At 39.8% G+C, this 18,846-nt stretch overlaps 1 protein-coding gene across 2 annotated transcripts in view; it reads right to left on the reverse strand.

Annotated features, from left to right (window-relative positions):
* Positions 1–690: 690 nt before the first annotated feature.
* The window catches only part of TRIP4 (thyroid hormone receptor interactor 4), a 60,253-nt gene continuing 42,097 nt past the window's right edge, over positions 691–18,846 (reverse strand). The window contains exons 12-14 of one of the 2 annotated variants that reach the window (XR_005986261.1): positions 11,857–11,961; positions 11,225–11,327; positions 3,284–3,356 (exon numbers count right to left, since the gene is read on the reverse strand). Coding sequence is in view for 1 of the 2 variants with exons in the window: in XM_041745651.1 (XP_041601585.1) it covers positions 3,289–3,356; positions 11,225–11,327 (171 nt within the window). In the remaining variant the exon portion in view is untranslated. Of the gene's footprint in view, positions 3,357–11,224; positions 11,328–11,856; positions 11,962–18,846 lie in introns of both variants that reach the window. The other variant, XM_041745651.1, reaches the window with a different exon arrangement.

Consider the following 18,846-nt stretch of genomic DNA (forward strand, 5'->3'; position numbering starts at 1 on the left):
AATAACCACAAGGGGCTAGTGGCTACCATATTAGTATAGCTCTAGACTCTTCTGTATTGACATTTTTTGCCCCTTGTGCCAATATCTTACTCCCTTCCTGTGTCATACCTCTGTATGGATTCTCCGTTCCCACAGTCCCTGACCCCAGCCCTATTTATCTGATTACAAGCTAGAATACAACATTTACTGGGTTTTCTTTCTGGGCTCTCCATCGTCACAACTGATATTTGATCAGTTTACCAAGTTTCACCCCATGAATTCACATTTTGTGTACACATATAAATGAACAGACGTTTACACAAGTTTCTTTGTGTCAGAGGATGGAACTGTGGCTATGCTCTTTCTTCTCCGCATGAGAGAAGTAGAAAAGCCCTCCAAATGCTGGATCCCTTGTTGCTGCTGGAGCCTGTGATATGGATCACCTCCCTCCAAACACATTCACAGAAGCTGAGAACAGCAGATGTGTACTTGCTATTTGAATTTCAAGGAAAAAAAATTCCTTCATTACAAAGCTTTCTTTCCTCCCCCTAGGCCTAATAAACTGAAGTTAGTTGATTTCTCTAGTTTAATAGATGCTGCTTTTTTAGTGGCCTTTTCTAGCTGGGCAAGAGAACAACCCCAACACTGTCTCAATCTTGGCTAGGAGTTCTAGCAAAAGCATTAAAAAAAATTTTACCAAACTAAATGAAATCCACATAAATGAGCTTTAGTAGAGACAGCAGTTAAAATGGAAAGAGATGAAGGGTTATAACTCATAAAAACCATAACTTTGTAATTATTCGAAAAAGTAATCTTTAAAGTCTAAATTTTTCACAGCTACACCCTAGGAAAAATGGCTTTCTGTAAACTCCCAGCTTAAAATGAAGAGGGGACACCTAGTTCTCTTTCCCTAAATTAGGTATAGCAAGCAAAAAAAACAAAACAAACAACAAAAAAAACCCTTACTCCATTCCAAACATCTGACTGCAAAGCCAAAGCCTCCTAAATCCTGACAGAGAAAGTATCGAGTTTCATATATATCCCACTCTGAACTTACATAATTGAGATAGGGCTTTGCCTAGAAAAACAAAAACAAAAACAAAATCACTGTATCCTCCAGGTACTATACAAATTGAGAGCCACTGGACCCAATTATCCAAAAGGGGGCGCCGATACTTAGGTTGCAAAAGAAAACCAGCTCAGAAATGTGAAACTTCCCTCAGGCCAAGCTGTCCCAGAGTTAAAAGGGTCAGTGCAAAGTGTTGTAAAGCACTGAAAGGCAATTCCTGGGTGAGTTTGTACTCAGGATGCTAAGAATTTCCACTAGGCTTTAAATTATGCTATTCATCACTGAGCAACAGAGGGCCATCTACCCCCCAGTCTCTCCCACACTTCCTCCCCGGTGTCCTACAAATAAAAGACAGACCTTACACCACCACCATGTGAACTAAAGACAGGCTTTCACAGTCTAACCATGAAAAGAAGTTTCCAAGTTACTCTGCCATTTACTTAGTGGCTCCAGCTGCATATTTTGGATGCTGAGGTGGGTTCTTGTAAACTTGTAATGTTCTTTTAAACTTTCTTATCACAGCACACAAAATGGTTGCATAACCTGAACTCTTGCAGTTCCTGATGTTTTTCTTTAGGCATGCACACACAATCTATCCAGGTGAAAAAATCAATCCAGACTCCTCTGTGCTGAGCTGTCAGTCACGTAAAAACGCAGAAAACGTGTTGTTCCCTAGGTCCTTCACCTCCTGCCTTTCGGTTTTATTTTGGAATTCAGGAAACCAGACGATTGATTTCTGTGCAGAATTCATGGTACTACTGCTTGGTAAACTATTAACCTAGTGTGCCTTCATTAATAGTACTAGGGTCTTCGGGAGACCAGAATGAGCCTTCCCCCAACTCCCGCCTTCCAAAGAAGTTCCATTAGCTGTCCTTCCCACTTTCTCTATAGAAGCTGAACAGGAAAAGAATGAGAATGCTGCATGTCTGCATTACCGGAACGAGAATTGGGTGGGTTTTCCCTGGGAATCCAGAGTGATCAGGCCCCCACAAAACCAGTGCCCTGAGCTATGCAACAAGCAGGGTTCACAGTTGAGTGAACATCAATGCATAAGAGTGGAGGCATTTCAATGCAAATACATGCTGAATATGAAGGATTAAAGAAAGGGGAAATTAATCTTTTTCATAACACAGGGTACTTTTTTTTTCTCTTTTTTAAGTCATGCACACAACTGCTGGAGGGAATCCAACTTCCCTCGTGTGGTGGTGGTGGTGCTTTATAAAAAGCAGAACATACACATTTAAGACCATGAATTTCCTGAGGATGCCAGCGACTGAGATTCTGACAGCCTTACTGAACAGCTTCAGAAAAAAAAAAGTGCTTTGCTAAGTGGGGGCCAGACTGATGAGTGAAAATCTCGTTTCAAATCAACCTTCTATTTTTCCAAACCTCATAGCTTCCTGAGGTGTGGATGGTTTAAAGGGTTGGGTTTCAGTATTTGAGAGTATTTGAATGCATTTACTGAAGGGACTTTATTTTTTAGTGTGTTTCTAATTGCCCCATCCAAGTGATGCTTTTGCAATATCCAAAACAATAAATAGGGCAGTTTCATTCTGCTCTATCTCCTCCCAGTCTAACCCTCTAATGTCCTACTAAGGAACAAAGTGGCAGCACCTCTTCAGGTTATCTCTTTAAAATAAATAAATAAATAATCTGCCAATGGTTATTCAGCTTTTTGAAGACTGTTCACTTCAAGAGATGCTGGACGAGAGCAAAAAACTTGTTAAAACTCCTTTCTGCAAAACACAAAACAGAACAAAAACAAAACCACTCCTTTCTGCCGCATTACAAGTTTGTCTTAAATATAGGATTCCTCAAACATCCTAATACTCCAATCAGGCTATTACTTTGAAAAGAAACTTTAAAATTCAAGAGGTCTCTCAAAAAAAAAATTGTTAACCTGTGTTAAGAATTTTCCTAACCTCAAATCCAAGCCTCAGAGAGGAAAGTAATTTCCAACTTGTCCTTTCTCTTCTGATACCATTCTGAGAGAAATGTCAAAGACCTAGAATTTTTAAAATAGCATTTTATAAATAATGTATTCAAAGATTTTGACCTACTACATAAAGAATCCCATTCTTTAAGAAAAATATACAGATTTATGTAAGAGTTTAAATTCTGAGAGAATCAAGCCTGATGCCAAGCCTTTAGATTTCTAATGCTTCAATTCCAAAGGACCAGCGGATAGCAATTTTAGTACACAAAACTCCACTATGCTGTATAGTTCCTTTTTTCCTGGGTCAGACAGCTTTATTCTGCTTCATTAACCCCTTCTTTGCTCCTTGATGGATCTTGGAATCCAGTTTCCCTGTAAGGGAGAAAAAGAAGCCTCATTATTTATTTTTTATATTTGCAATGCAAATCTTTCATGGCCTCCCAGGTCTTCTGGTTACTGTGTTCCTGTCACATTCAATTATCTTGCTTCAGGACTCAGATACTTTCAAACTTCAGAGTTTCATTCTGTAAGAATGAGGAAGCAGTGGGAACACTGTTTAGAGGACACACAAACTTAGGCACACGCACACATACACTTAATGAGTATTTGCTGAAAGAATCTAAATAGTTAATATTTCTAAATTTTGTAGCTACTGCAAAGGGAACACCACATTTTTCAGGATGTCTGATGCTAAGGCAAGTTTTTAAAGAATACACACATATAATAAAGGAAAGCATTTCACACAGTGGGAAACTCATTCCTCTGACCTGTTAACTGGCTGAGCATAATGCATGAACCTCCCTCACAGTGAGAAAAGCAGTTCAGTTCACCCCTTTGCTGCCTCAGACTTAATAGGGGGAGTGACCTGCAGCAGTGGAGTAGAATCCACATGAATGCTTTACTGACAAAGGGCCCCTATCACCAGCTAAGAAGGGCAAAGGTCATAGGCTGTATGACTCTTCTAAGTGTTAAAGTTAGAAAACAAGCAACCTTCCTGTCCCAGGTGACCCTAATGAGAGGTACTTCGCTGATGTGGTCCCTGACCTCTGACTCCTCAAATCTACCAGGACAGAATTTGCTTCAGTGGTAGCAGCCTTAGGAACTATCCATCTCATGAAGACAATCTTAACAAAGTTCCTGTCTGTCTTGCACATTGCTTTCCACCACAAAAAGTCTCAGTTAAGTCAATAGTGATACTGACACTGAACTAAAACAAAAACAGGTCAGTTTAGTCTCTGCATAAAAAACAAAAAAGATGAATAAACAAGGAACCTCCCTTCAAGGACAGCCATGTCTACTATAGCCCACACCCATAACTGCCCCCCATATGTTTTTTCATTTGTTACAGCAATCAGGTATATAAGAAAGAGGAGCAGTGGACTAGAAGTCAGGAGATCCAGGTGCTAGTTCACCATTGTCTGTTATTAATTAGCTGTAAAACCCGGGGCAAGTCATTTAGTCACTCTAGACTTCAATACCCTCTTTTGTCCAACTAAAATAAGAATACTTGATTTGTCTTGACTACTGCAAAAGATTGTGAGAAAAATAACCTCAACCTAACAAGTTTTTCCCTGTTTCCTTAAATTTTGTTTTCTTTTTCCTTCTCATCTCTTTAGTGGTATACCTGTCTCTGGAATGACATTACTTATTTTCTGGGCTTCCTCAGAAATCATCACTAAGCAATGCCCTGAACACTGTCCACAATAGTCACAATGCTGTTGATTTTAATTTGGGCTTTAGAGCACAGAGTATTCCCAGGGATTTAGGAGTCTTTCATCCCCCAGGCTGCCCAGCTGGAAATCCGAACATGTGCCAGCAATCTGGCAAAAAGCCCTATTACAAGGCATGTTTGCCTTTGTATCTCTAACACTACCATAGTGAGCGCCAAATGGTAGGTGCTCAATAAATGTTTTCATCAAATGAATTAAAGAAAGCAGACATTACAAATTTCAAAACCTTTGAATCATAGGGACTAAGTAACAAAAATTGGCAGATATCAGATAAACATAAGAGTATCTATTGTAAAGATGGTGGTACCCAGAGGTATAAAGAAGTACTGCATCTCATTCAACTTTTTAGGGCAAGCTAGGACAGAATTCAGAATTCCACCTAGGACTCTAGACTTCTAGTTCTCTACATTGAGTAAGTTAGAAGACTGAGGTCCTAGCTGTAGTTTGAGACTACCTAGCCATACGTGAGGAAGTTACCTAGTCACTCTTGTCCTCAGCTTTTTCAATGCTAAGAGAAAATTGGACTACGTAGTACAGAAGGCTCCTTCCAGCTCTATGATACTGTGCCCTAAAAATGAAATGTGATTGGAATAATTTGTTTCCGAGGCAATCTGATAAAGTGAAAAAAGCAGGAAAACCAGAGATAGAAAGATGTGACCAAAACAACTTCTATAAACCTATTTACTCAACTGAAAAAAGAAAGAAAAAATTCCTACTAACTTGCAAAGTTGAGAGAATTACAACTAACATTAAGTGCTTTCTAAACACCAAGCACTGTGCTGAGTTTTCTATATAAACACTAAGTCATTTAATCCAATAACTCATTGAAATACTATTATGTTAAAGTGCTTCATAAACTCAGTTTTCTGAAAAAGTAAGGGTGGTCATATTTATACTGAGGCTTCAGAACTGTGTTTCTTATGATCTCAGTTTACAACACTGGGCAAGTCTTTTAACTACATGTATTTCAGATTCCTCATATAAAAAAAGAGACATTATCTTCTTGACACTCTCAAAACTTTACTGTTTAAGAACATTCCAAGTACAGGGATCCCTGGGTGGCGCAGCGGTTTAGCTCCTGCCTTTGGCCCAGGGCGCGATCCTGGAGACCCTGGATCGAATCCCATGTCGGGCTCCCGGTGCATGGAGCCTGCTTCTCCCTCTGCCTGTGTCTCTGCCTCTCTCTCTCTCTGTGTGACTATCATAAATAAATAAATAAAAATTTATTAAAAAAAAAAGAACATTCCAAGTACAATCTACGGAAAACTCCAGTCTGATTATGAAAGCCCTCAGTGAGACCAGCTCAAGCAAGATCAACCCATAGGAGCAAAGCACTCAATGGGTAGGCAAACTAATCCCTGGCTGCAGAGATGATGTCATAAAATTTAAAACTAATAGTAGGAAAGAGATATAGAGGAAGAAAGGACTTCCAGAGCATTCCCTGGGATTCAGAAATTCTTTCATTCCCTAGACTACCTAAGAAAACCATACATGTGCCAGCAATCTGAGAGCTCATTTTAAGTAAGGACTTCTTTGCATCCCTAACACCTACCACAGTGACTGCCAATAGTAGAAATTCTTGGGTCAGCTACAGGCCATGAACGAAAGGGACTGGGGCTTCTTGCAGCATGAAGAAGCAGTCATCACAGTTGCCCTCAGACTGCAGGAACTCTGAACTCTGAGTTCTAGTTCAGCCTTGTCTTTGAAGACTTGGGATCTGGGCAGTTAACTACAGTAACATACAGTATACTCTCTTAAAGTTTTGATATTTCCCCAATATTTTTATATTTAGTACCTGCAGCATTTCAGTGTTAACCACATCCTCAATCAGGTACCTAAAAGAAAATCAAATGCATGTGCAGCAGATGGACAAGAAGTTAAAAGGGGAAAAAGTATTTGGAATCAATCGATCTAACTCTCATACGGATTTTCACATGCTTTGCATAACATGTAAGGCAGTATTTGCATGAGTTTATAGAACATGTAGTTCATTTAAAGTAAAACGATTTCCTTTATCTCTTTGAGCATTTAACCTAGATATTCTACTATACTTTTTTGCATTTCCTAATTTGAGCAGACACACAGCCAAGTGATATCATATTGCACAATGCTCCTTTCTGAATTATTTCAATTTTAAGAAAACATAATTATCCCCAGGTTAAGCAAGCTCAAGTTTATGTGTCCAAAAGCACAAATTAAAATACATCCCTTTACTTCCAGTTATGAAATGAATAGGGAACGGGATGAAAGGGTACAGCACAGAAAATATAGTTAATGGTATTGTCATCATATTGTATGATAACAGGTGGTAGTTACTGGTTGTGCTGTGGTGAGCACCGCATAACATATAGGGATGTTGAATCACCACATTGTACACCTGAAACTAATGTAACAGTGTTTCAACTATACTCAAAAAATTAAAAAATATATATAACTTCAAGGCATATATATATATATATATATATATATATATATATATATACATGTGGTACAACAGATAAATTTCTAAAAGCTTATTTGCAAGTGAGAGTTTAGAACTTGGAATATATCTCATAGAACTGATTTATAGAAGATTCCTAGGCCATCCCACAAAACAAAAAACAAGAATAAAAGCATTTAAGTCATAGGGCTGTAATTGAAAGAGAATATATTAATACTATGGACCTTAACCACTTAGTGTAATGATATATCTAGAAGAAAATGTGAAGCATTTCAAATTAAGAGCTAAGGGATGCCTGGGTGGCTCAGCGGTTGGGCATCTGCCTTAGGCTCAGGGCATAATCCTGGTCGGGTGATCAAGTCCCACATCAGGCTCCCTGTGGGGAGCCTGCTTCTCCCTCTGCCTGTGTCTCTCCTTTCTCTCTCTGTCTCATGAATAAATACAATCTAAAACAAAAAACAAAAAAACTAAGAGCTAAGTACGTATTTTTGCCTGTGGCAGTGGGAGCAAAGACTTTTTCCAGCTGTAAGCTCTGGCCTACGGTAAGGAAGTTCTGGCAGAGTATAAGATTTTTATTTTTACTTTTATTTTTTGCTTAAATTCGGTTAACATATAGTGTATTCTTAGCTTCAGGAGTAGAATTTACTGATTCATCAGTTGCATATAACACCCGAGTGTAAGATTTTTAGAGATGGTATAGAAGAATGAAGGATGAAGGAATGAAGAGTTACAGGGAATAGAAACTTCACACCAGGGATCTCTGGGTGGCTCAGGGGTTTAGCGCCTGCCTTTGGCCCAGGGTGCGGTCCTGGAGTCCCCGGCATGGAGCCTGCTTCTCCCTCCTCCTGTGTCTCTGCCTCTCTCTCTCTAGGTCTATCATAAATAAATAAATCTTAAAAAAAAAAAAAAAAAGAAACTTCACACCAAACTAAATCTTCAGGTAGGATGGTGCCTCTCAATAGTTTTGTTTTTTTTTTTTTTTTTTTTTTCTGGGGAGCCTGGCTGGCTCACTCTGTAGAGCATGTGGCTCTTGATCTCAGGGTCATGAGTTCAGGCCCCATGATGGGCACAGAGCCTACTTTAAACAATATATTTTTTTTTCTAAGACACATAGGGATTGGTCAATCCATCCTTTCCTTTTATTCTTTAAACTTTGCTATTATTTCTGACCAATGTTTCACTTTGGCCCACTATGGAAGAAGCTACAGTCCCACAATTTCTCTCTAGTTCTGCTATCCCTGAAATAAGCATAAAGCCCATTATGGCTTTTTAAAGTTTTTTAAGAACAAAAACAATGAGGAAAAGACAGGAGGTTACTAAAGCTCTCTCCTGTTTTGTTTGTTTTTTGTTTTTTTTTACTAAAGCTCTCTCCTAAGAGCATCACTCCCCGCACTCCTACTTCATTAAACCTTATCAAGAAAAACAGAGGCCACATATGTACTGAAGGTAGATCTCTGGGTAGAGAAAGTACTGGAGTAAAACATTTCAGAGAAATATCTAAACTTTGTTTACACAGTACATTTTCTCACAGGAGCTTAAGGAGCAGATAAAAACCAAGATAGGGGAGGAAGCTAAGAAAAATTTATGGTGACTAAATGTCAAGTAGCACTGGGTATGGGAGAGAAAATCTAAAATCTTTCCCTGCTGCCACCAGTGCTACTATCAGTACCTAAAGTAAGGTGATCATGGAACAGAGAGGGATCGAGTCCCACAACCAAAAAAGAGAGAGAAGAAAAGAGAGATTTTTTTAAAAGATTTTATTTTTATTTATTTATTCATGAGAGACATAGAGAGAGAGGCAGAGACAAAGGCAGAGGGAGAAGCAGGGAGCCTGACATGGGACTCAATCCCGGGTCTCTAGGATCATGCCCTGGGCTGAAGGTGGTGCTAAACTGCTGAGCCACCCAGGGATCCCCAAAAAGAGAGATTTAAATCCTAAATAGTGGAAGAGTGCCTAGGTGGCTCACTTGGTTGAATATTCGACTCTTATTTTGTGATCAAAAGCAGTATTACTCAAACTGTAGTCAGCTGAGCAATAGCATCAGTAACACTTCTGAGATGGCCCAGGAATCTGTGTTTTAACAGCTCTCTAGGTGATTTTTATTTGCAGTACAGTGTGAAAAGTACTTCTCTAAGAGGGCACCTGGATGGCTCAATTGGTTAAGTGTCTAACTTCAGCTCAGGTAGTGGTCTGAGGGTCCTAGGATCCAGTCAAGAGTTATAGGGCTCCCTACTCAGCGGGGAGTCTGCTTGTTCCTCTGCCCTTGCCCCAACTCCTACACTCTCTCGTTCTCTCAAATAAATAAACAAACAAAATCTTAAAAAAAAAAAAAAAAGAGAAAGAAAGGAAAAGAGAAGGACTTCTCTACAGAACACATTTATCAGGGATCCCTGGGTGGCGCAGCGGTTTGGCGCCTGCCTTTGGCCCAGGGCGCGATCCTGGAGACCCGGGATCGAATCCCACATCGGGCTCCCGGTGCATGGAGCCTGCTTCTCCCTCTGCCTGTGTCTCTGCCTCTCTCTCTCTCTCTCTGTGACTATCATAAATAAATTAAAAAAAAAAAAAAAAAAAGAACACATTTATCAAATGGCTAGTTGGTCCTCAAGATACGGAGTGAGGTAGAGTAGTATACAACTGAAGACAACGCATGCCCCCAAATCATCCAGTCACACGAGAAAGCTGTGTCATCAAGGCACAAAATAGTAACCGACATGAGCAAATGGAAGGTTTGTTGAGGTTGTTTTTAAAGAAAGCTAGACAGAAAGGACACCACTTTGTGTTTCTCAAGATTGCTTTGAAATAGAAGAGGTTGGGGCAGCCCTGGTGGCCCAGTGGTTTAGCGCCGCCTTCAGACTAGGGTGTGATCCTGGAGACCCAGGATCGAGACCCACGTCAGGCTCCATGCATGGAGCCTGCTTCTCCCTCTGCCTGTGTCTTTGTCTCCCTCTCTGTCTGTGTCTATGAATGAATGAATGAAAATAAACAAATAAACAAACTAACTAAAAAAAAAAAAAAAACAAATAGAAGAGGTTGCGGTAGGACTTCACAGAGAAAGAGAAGCTGGGAGTTGAAGAAGAGTTGGAAGTTGATAAAATAGAGTCTATAAAGTGATTAAGAAGTGAATATGCAGAGGGTCTATCATCAAAAATATATAAAGCAAAAGTTACAGACAGATAAATCATCAAGAGGTTTCAAAAAGAGAATGAAGAACAAGAGGGCTAGAGTAAGCACAGGAAAAGCAGGAAGTGGAGCCTCCAAACACTCAAAAATAGACACAAACTTAAATCTTATTCTTTGAATACTGAGGAACAATGCATAAATATCATTATTGCCATTGGCATTCACTTACTACTTCCTTGAACGAACAGTGCAAAGGAGCAAAGCAGACTCTTTTGACTTACAAAGAAGGATTTTAAATGTAATAGGGTCTGCAGGCACCTGGATGGCTCAGTTCACTAAGCATCCAACTCTTGGTTTTAGCTCAGGTCATGATCTCAGGTCATGACACCGAGCCCCACTTTGGGTGCTGTGCTCAGCAGGGAGTCAGCTTGGGATTCTCTCTCCTTCTCTCTCTGCCCCTACCCCCTGCTCGTGCCTGTGCATGTTCTCTCTCTCTCTTAAAATATGTTTTTTTAAGATTTTATTTATTTATTCATGAGACACACAGAGAAAGAGGCAGAGACATAGGCAGAGAGAAGCAGGCTCCTCGAAGGGAGCTGGATGTGGGTCTTGATTCCGGACCCTGAGATCACGACCTGAGCTGAAGGCAAACACTCAACCACTGAGCCACCCAGGTGTCCTTCTCTCTCTCAAATGTAATGGAGTCAGAAATGGAAGTTTAGAGTGATTCAACAGCATGCCCATAATTGTGGATCAAGGTACACTTTGGAAGGCTATACTGTAGTTAATATGAAAGTTATCATCAATAAATATAATTATATTAATCCTCCAAAGCTTGAGATGCCATAGAACAAGGTAAAAAGAGAAGATTTTTTAAAAAGTTAAACAGGTGAGACACGAGACAAAAAAAAAAGAAAAGAAAATTAGACCATCAAAGCTTGTGACTTACAGATTTTTGGATTTCCTTTAATAGGAAACTTCACAATCATTTCCTGGGGATTTGTGCAGATGAAAACAAATGGAGAATCAGATTCTTGACTCATGTCTGGATACTGCAAAATATAAAAATAACAAGTTCAGACTAGTTGGGACAAATATTGAATTTCAGGGAGATCAAAGGATGTCCCAGATTTCACCTCAACATTCTGATGATAGCACTCTCCATTTCAGTCAGGTCGAGAGGATTACGCTCAATGAGCCAGAACAAACCTTCACCTTTCCCCAGGCCTTAGCACAGCAGTCTTGTGCAGTCTACTACCTGCCATTTCTGACTTCCTATAATGGGAACTTTTTTAAAAAAGGATACCTGATATTTTCCCAGAGGAATCAGAACTGAGTGCTCTTTTAGCATAAATGACTGAGAGTTGGGAGATTCAGAGGTCTCCTTTGGGAACATCGGGCACCCCTCCCCCAGGTTAACTTGAGTAAAACACTGGAAGGTTTAAGAAAAATAGCACATTTGTGGAAATTCTGCCAGAAATAGTCAACAGAGCCCTTCTTTCACTAAAAGGAAGGAAGATGATTCATTCTGAAAGGTATGAACATGCAAACGCTGTTTTGCTGGATGCATTCCAGACTTACTTAGGGTGAAAAGGTAACTGGTAGAGCAATTCTTAAATTTATTTAGAAGCCTCCTTTGGATCTTTCATCACAAATCTGTGTGAATACTTAGGACTTGTATTCCTTCTGCAAAGACAGACACAGAACCTAGAGTAAGACTAGGCTAGCCACACAATCACAATTTCAGGCACAAAGGGTTGGCAGAAAGTGCTCTCTAGCAATGCCCAACTGATTTGTTATTTCATTATTTCCTACCTTTTATGTCTTGTATTTAGCATGTTTGACAAATATGACTCATAGGTTGACTATGACTGTGGGTCAGACTTCTTTACTAAAGGAGCCTTTCTCCTAGTAGCTACCATCACAGGTATAAACTTATTTTCCACTCTTATTCATCTGCTAAGATATGCCCTCTAAAGACCTAAGGCTCGAAAGTAGAAATGGAGGTTTCAGTAAAATAAGAAAATTAAAATTTCCCTGTAACTAGTGGAAACATAAATAGTTAAAACTTTCTCACTGACCACTTGACCACTCTGTCCTAGGGGGTAAGTAATGCTGTGGAGAAAACAGAAGGGATTTTTAGCACCTTTTGGTTCTGCCCACATAGCATGGCTTTCTTTCAGTGTGGGACAGGTGTGGCATGTACTTTGATATAACATAGCTTAAGATCAAGTATCAGACACAATTATATTCAGAGGCAAGGTCAAAATGTTCACAGTAGAAAAAAAAGACTAAAGATGAGAAGGAAAATCTTCTTTCCTTATCCCCTAGATCTTTAGAACTCAAAGAAAAGCAGGTTCCAGCTGTTACTGTTGAGGTGCCTTATTATGAATAAAACCAGAGGCTGCCATCAAGATCTTTCAACTGAATTCTACAGAGGCCACAACAGCAGCAGTCACAATTCACACCTCTTCAGTTTTCCTACTCTCTCCCCTCTGTGTCTTAGAGTTTTGAGGCACAGGACAGTGCTGCTAGGAGCACATCGTTCTGCTTTTTCAGAACTGCAAGCCATTTCAGTCATTCTCTTGTCTTTATTCTGCATCAATAAATGTTCCTTCTCTATTGAATCAGTCCCATTAAACACACTTTCTGTAATGTCTGCCATAAAACAAAATCTCTCCAGATCCCACATCCCTCAAGCTACTGCCCCATTTCTGATTGTCTTCATAACAAAATTCACTAAGAGATTATGTATGCTCCCTACTTCAAATTCCTCTATTTCTTGAATTCACTATAAATGGGCTTTCACTCCCATCACTCCACCAAAATTATTCTTGGTCAACTAGAGGTCATCATCATTCACTTCCATGTTGTTATATCAAATGGTCAATACTCAGTCCTCATCCTAATTGATCTATTTGTAGAAACTGAAAGAATTCATCTCTTTCATTCTTGAACACATTCCTCACTTGGCTTCCAGGATATCTTTCTCTTCTTGGTTTTGCTTTTTACCAACTGCTCATCACCCCATCCTTTAAATGTTGCGAGTGCTTCAGGGGTCAGGCCTCAAACCCCTTCTCTCTCTACCTTTACAACCTTCAGTCTCAGAGTTAAAAAATAAGGCCCTGAATTTGTAACTATGAGAGGTGATGGATGTTAACTAAATTTATTGTGGTAATCATTTTGCAACATATTATATAACAAATCATTCCCTTGTACACCCTGAACTAATGTAATGTTACATGCCAACTACATCTCAGTAAAACTGGGGAAAAAATGAGGTCCTGGAAATGCAAATCTAAACCACAATGAGGTACTAGTTCATGCTCATGGGATGATTACAATAAAACAAAAAGCAAAACAAAAAGACATGGAAAATAACAAATGTTGGTAAGGATGTGAAGTTAGAACCCTCATGCATTGCTGGTGGGGATGTAAAATGGTGCAGCTGCTGTGGAAAACAGTTTAGTTTTTGTTATTTCAAAGAATTACAAAATTACCATAAGGTCTAGCAATTCTACTCCTAGGTATATCTCTGAAAGAACTAAAAGCAGGGGGTAGCCCAGGTGGCTCAGCCGTTTAGTGCCGCCTTCAGCTCAGGGCATGATCCTGGAGACCAGGAATCAAGTCCCATGTCAGGCTTCTTGCCTGGAGCCTGCTTCTCCTTCTGCTTGTGTCTCTCTGACTCTCTCTCTCGGCCTCTCTGTCTCTCATGAATAAATAAATAAAATCTTAAAAAAAAAAAAAGAACTAAAAACCAATGTAGCACCATCATTCATAAATGAAACTATTCATAATAGTTTCATTCATCAATAGATGGATGAACAAATATGGTATATACATACAGTGGAGTATTATTCAATCTTAAAAAGGAATGAAATTCTGATACATGCTACAACATACTTAGTGAAATAAACCATACACAAAAGGACAAATATTGCATGATGCTACCTATATGACATACTTAGAATAAGCAAATTTATGAGACAGAAAATAGAGGTTACTAGGGGCAGGGAGAAGGAGGGAGAAGAGTTATTTATTTATTTATTTATTTATTTATTTATTTATATTTTATTTATTTATTCATGACAGACTCACAGAGAGAAAGAGAGACAGAGACACAGGCAGAGGGAGAAGCTGGCTCCATGCCCAAACCGCTGGGCCACCAGGGCTGCCCGAGAAGGAGTTATTTAATGGGTACAGAGTTTCTGTTTGAGATGATGAAAAAGTTCTGGAAATGGATAGTGGTGATGGTTATGCAACATTGTAAATGTACTTAATGCCACTGAATTGTACACTTAAAAATAGTTAAAATAGTAAGTTTCATGTTACGTATATTTTATCACAATACAAATAAAAATTTTAAAAATAGAGATCCTGAATTCATTTTCAAACCTGCCCCTCTCTTATCCATACTCCCCTTTAAAATGAATAATCAATGAATGAATAGATAGAGAGCCAGCCTACTCGCTATTCCATCCTTCCAGTTGTTCAGGCCAAAACCCCCACAACCAACCCACTGAGAAATACTGTTAACTCTACCTTCAAAGGATATTCAATATCTCACCACTTCCTAAGACCTCCACAGCTACTTCCCTGGTCCAAGCCATCATAATGTTTCCCTGGATTACCACAGTAATCTCCTAATTGGTCTGTTTCTGCCCTTAACCTCTCTCTTTTCTATTTTTAACAGGGCAGCCAGAACTATTTAAAAAAATATATCAGTTCATGTCACTCCTCTACTTAAAACTCTCCAGTGGCTTTTCATCTCATTCAGAATAAAAGCCTAAGTCCTCACTATGACCTTCAGGTCCCTGGACAGTCTGCCCCCCTTTCCCCCCCCCCCCCCCCCGCCCATTTCCTCTCTGACACGTCTTCCTACTACTTTTATCTCCACTTCCACTCTACTCCAGCTACATTGGCTTCCTGGTTGTTCCTGCCTCAGAGTTTCTGCACTTGCCTATTCCCTCTTCCTGGAATATTCCCACCTCCTCACTCCCAGATATCCACATGGCTTTTCTCTTTCTTCAGAACTGTGTTTAAATGTCAACTTAGCAGTAAGTCTTACCTAATTTAATTATTCTATTTAAAATCAGAGCACTGGGAAGCCGGGTGGCTCAGTGGTTTAGCACCGCCTTCAGCCCAGGGCATGATCCTGGAGACCCGGGATCGGGTCCCAAGTCTGGCTCCCTGCATGGAGCCTGCTTCTCCCTCTGCCTGTGTCTCTGCCTCTCTCTCTCTCTCTCTGTCTCTCTCACGAATAAATAAATAAAATCTTTAAAAATAATAAATAAAATCAGAGCACCAATCGCCTCACAAACTTGGTACTCTCAACCCCTCTTTTTTTTTTTTTCTACAGTACTTACCATAACCTAATGCAATATAATTAATTTACTTATTTAAATGTTTAAAATATTTTATTTTTAAGTAATGTCTACACCCAATGTGGGCTCAAACTCACAATCTGGAGATCAATAGTTGCATGCTCCAGGCACCTGAGTGGCTCAGTTGGTTAAGCATCTGACTCTTGGTTTTGGCTTAGGTCATGATTTCAGGGTCCTAAGATTGAGCCCACGCCCATGGAAGAGTCTGCTTGAGATTCTTTCCCCTCCCTCTCTTTCTGGTCCTCCCCCTGCTTGTGCGTGCTCGCTCGTTCTCAAATAAATAAATAAAATCTTAAAAAAAAAAAGTTATTTGCCCTACCAACTGAGCCAGCCAGGTACCCCTAAGTTTTTAAATTTGGCTTCCCTTTATTAGGATGAAAGCTCCATGAAGCAAGGATTTTTGTCTATTTTGTTTACTCCTCAGCACCTTGAATCATGCCTAGCACACAGTAGGCAATCAAATATTTGCTGAATGAAAGGACAATTTATCAACTCATCTGTTAAGGTTATTTTAATCATGTTAAATACGCACATGCTGGGAACTACAGACTCTTAGGACTGTAACTCTGGGTAAAAGCAGGTGCTACTCTGTAATCTGTTATCTTTTAAGCTAAATTAGAACTTCTGTGTCTTGGTAAGTGGGCCAATTAGGCCCTATGTTTAATATTAACTACACTGACATTAACAGAATAAGCAAATGTCAAGTAATGGGGAAAATGACGGACAAATGAAATCATAGAACAAGAGGTTCCTGGGATGGACCCATTCATGCCTCACAATGATGATAAACATTAAAATCAACTTTCCCAACTTGATCTAAATCCAAGTTTTATGTGAATATCCCTTTTTCCAAGTTTTATTACTGAACTTCAGAAACTTACAAGACACAGAGCTGAAGAACAAAGAAGCCTGCAAAGAATAAAGAAAAGTAAGGCCGGGATCCCTGGGTGGCGCAGCGGTTTGGCGCCTGCCTTTGGCCCAGGGCGCGATCCTGGAGACCCGGGATCGAATCCCACGTCGGGCTCCCGGTGCATGGAGCCTGCTTCTCCGTCTGCCTGTGTCTCTGCCTCTCTCTTTCTCTCTCTGTGACTATCATAAATCAATAAAAATTAAAAAAAAAAAAAAAGAAAAAAGAAAAGTAAGGCCTATGCATTGGGAGGAGTAGAATGCACTAACACAAAGTCAGTTTGGCAGAGCCTCAGTATCTCCAGAAAAGTACAATCTCTGCAACTGAGTCCTGGGCAACATGGACCACATTAAACACCAACAAGTCAGTGACTTACAAGAAAGAGATTTTTGGTCTGAAAGTCAAAAGACTAAAATGTAGCTGATGGAGAGAAAATTAAATTACGGGCACCTGGCTAGCTCAGTTGGTAGAGTATGTAACTCTTGATGTCAGAGTTGTGAATTCAAGCTCCAATATGGGGGCAGAGCTTACATTTAAAAAAAAAAAAAAAGAAAAGGGGGGCGCTTGGATGGCTCAGCAGTTGAGCATCTGCCTTCAGCCCAGGGCGTGATCCTGGAGTCCCAGGATCGAGTCCCACATTGGGCTCCTAGTATGGAGCCTGCTTCTCCCGCTGCCTGTGTCTCTGCCTCTCTCTCTATGCATGTTTCATGAATGAATAAGTAAAATCTTTTTTTTTTAAAAAAGAAGCAAAAAATTTAAAAAACGCAAAAAAAGAAAAGTAAATTAAGAGAAAGGAGGTTCATATTTGTAAACAATGTAAATAAACTGAATATCATAACCAATTTAGAGAGGATGCTAGAGGAAGCATCACTAAGATAGCACAACAGGTTAGGGAATGTAGATGATAAAACCAAGCAACTCAAAGCAACAATTCAAATTCAGCAACAGATTCCTCAGGAAGTTGCTGCTGTTCTTGCCTATGAAAACATGACTCCTGTCACCTGGTTTCCAGCCTGCTGGGGGGAGGAGGGGCAGTTGGGTTTCATGGCTCATAAGTTTCATAGCTGTCTAACATAACAGGTAATTAACTACTAAACAGCCATTTTCTTCTCTTCTCCAGAAGGAAATTGTTCACCAGACATCTAGAAAACATTTCTTTTACAATTTCCATAAGGGGAAAGAGTTTACTAGTTTTTTTTAGCAGTCACTACTAATTCAGAGCCATGTGCCCATTTTTCACCAACTCTGCAAGCCTCCATTTATTTAGTCCTTGTCCTGAAAGGATGAGTAACTCCTAAACGATGTCACTCTTCACAACAAATCCCCAGATGACCTATAAGTCTTAGATCTCTCTCTAGAGAACTAACAGCTAAAGCAAACAGTTAAGAAGGAACTCATTGACAAAGAACATATATTTGCTGTAGGTTTTCTTGGTTTGAACTCTGAGGAACTAGATAGGACATGAAATTAGGCTCTGAAATCTAGTTAGCTGAAAACCAATTCCAAGAATATTGAGATGACAATACTCAGAAAAAGAGAAGGAAATGAGTCTGATAAAAAGGACACAAGCACACAGATCCAAAGAAGCATATCCAGAAAACAACTGTGTTCTCTAATAGTTCTGGTTTACATTTTCCCTCAAAGCAATTCAAGGTTTCACAAGACACACAACTAGTACCTCAAGTCCTATGCTGCTAAAGGATAAAAGTTTTCTCACATCAGACTAATATACTGATTGTGATGCTTTGACAACATGACTACCATTATGTGTGAAGAGTTAGATAAAGATCATGCTAGCCGGCCCAAAGAGGGATCGCTGAACTCTCATATACTAGTACCCAATTCAAATCATGTACCCAGGGGACGCCTGGGTGGCTCAGTGGTTGGGCGTTTGCCTTTGGCTCAGGGCATGATCCTGGGGTTCTGGGATCGAGTTCCGCATCGGGCTCCTTGCTGGGAGCCTGCTTTTCCCTCTGCCTGTGTCTCTGCCTCTCTCTGTGTCTTTCATGAATAAATAAATAAAAATCTTAAAAAAAAAAAAATCATGTACCCAGTATCAAAGACAGGGGATTTATAGCTCAATGCTAGAGTTTATATTTTCTCCAGGTGAAAAGAATAAGGGATGAATGATATGCAGCTTAAAGGTCTTTTATTTTTTTTAAGATTTTATTTTATTTATTCATGATAGACACAGAGAGAGAAAGAGAGGCAGAGACACAGGCAGAGGGAGAAGCAGGCTCCATTCCAGGAGCCCGATGTGGGACTCGATCCCGGGACTCC

The sequence above is a fragment of the Vulpes lagopus genome, chromosome 2 (assembly GCF_018345385.1).
Source record: "Vulpes lagopus strain Blue_001 chromosome 2, ASM1834538v1, whole genome shotgun sequence".
NCBI classification, from domain to species: Eukaryota; Metazoa; Chordata; class Mammalia; order Carnivora; family Canidae; genus Vulpes; species Vulpes lagopus.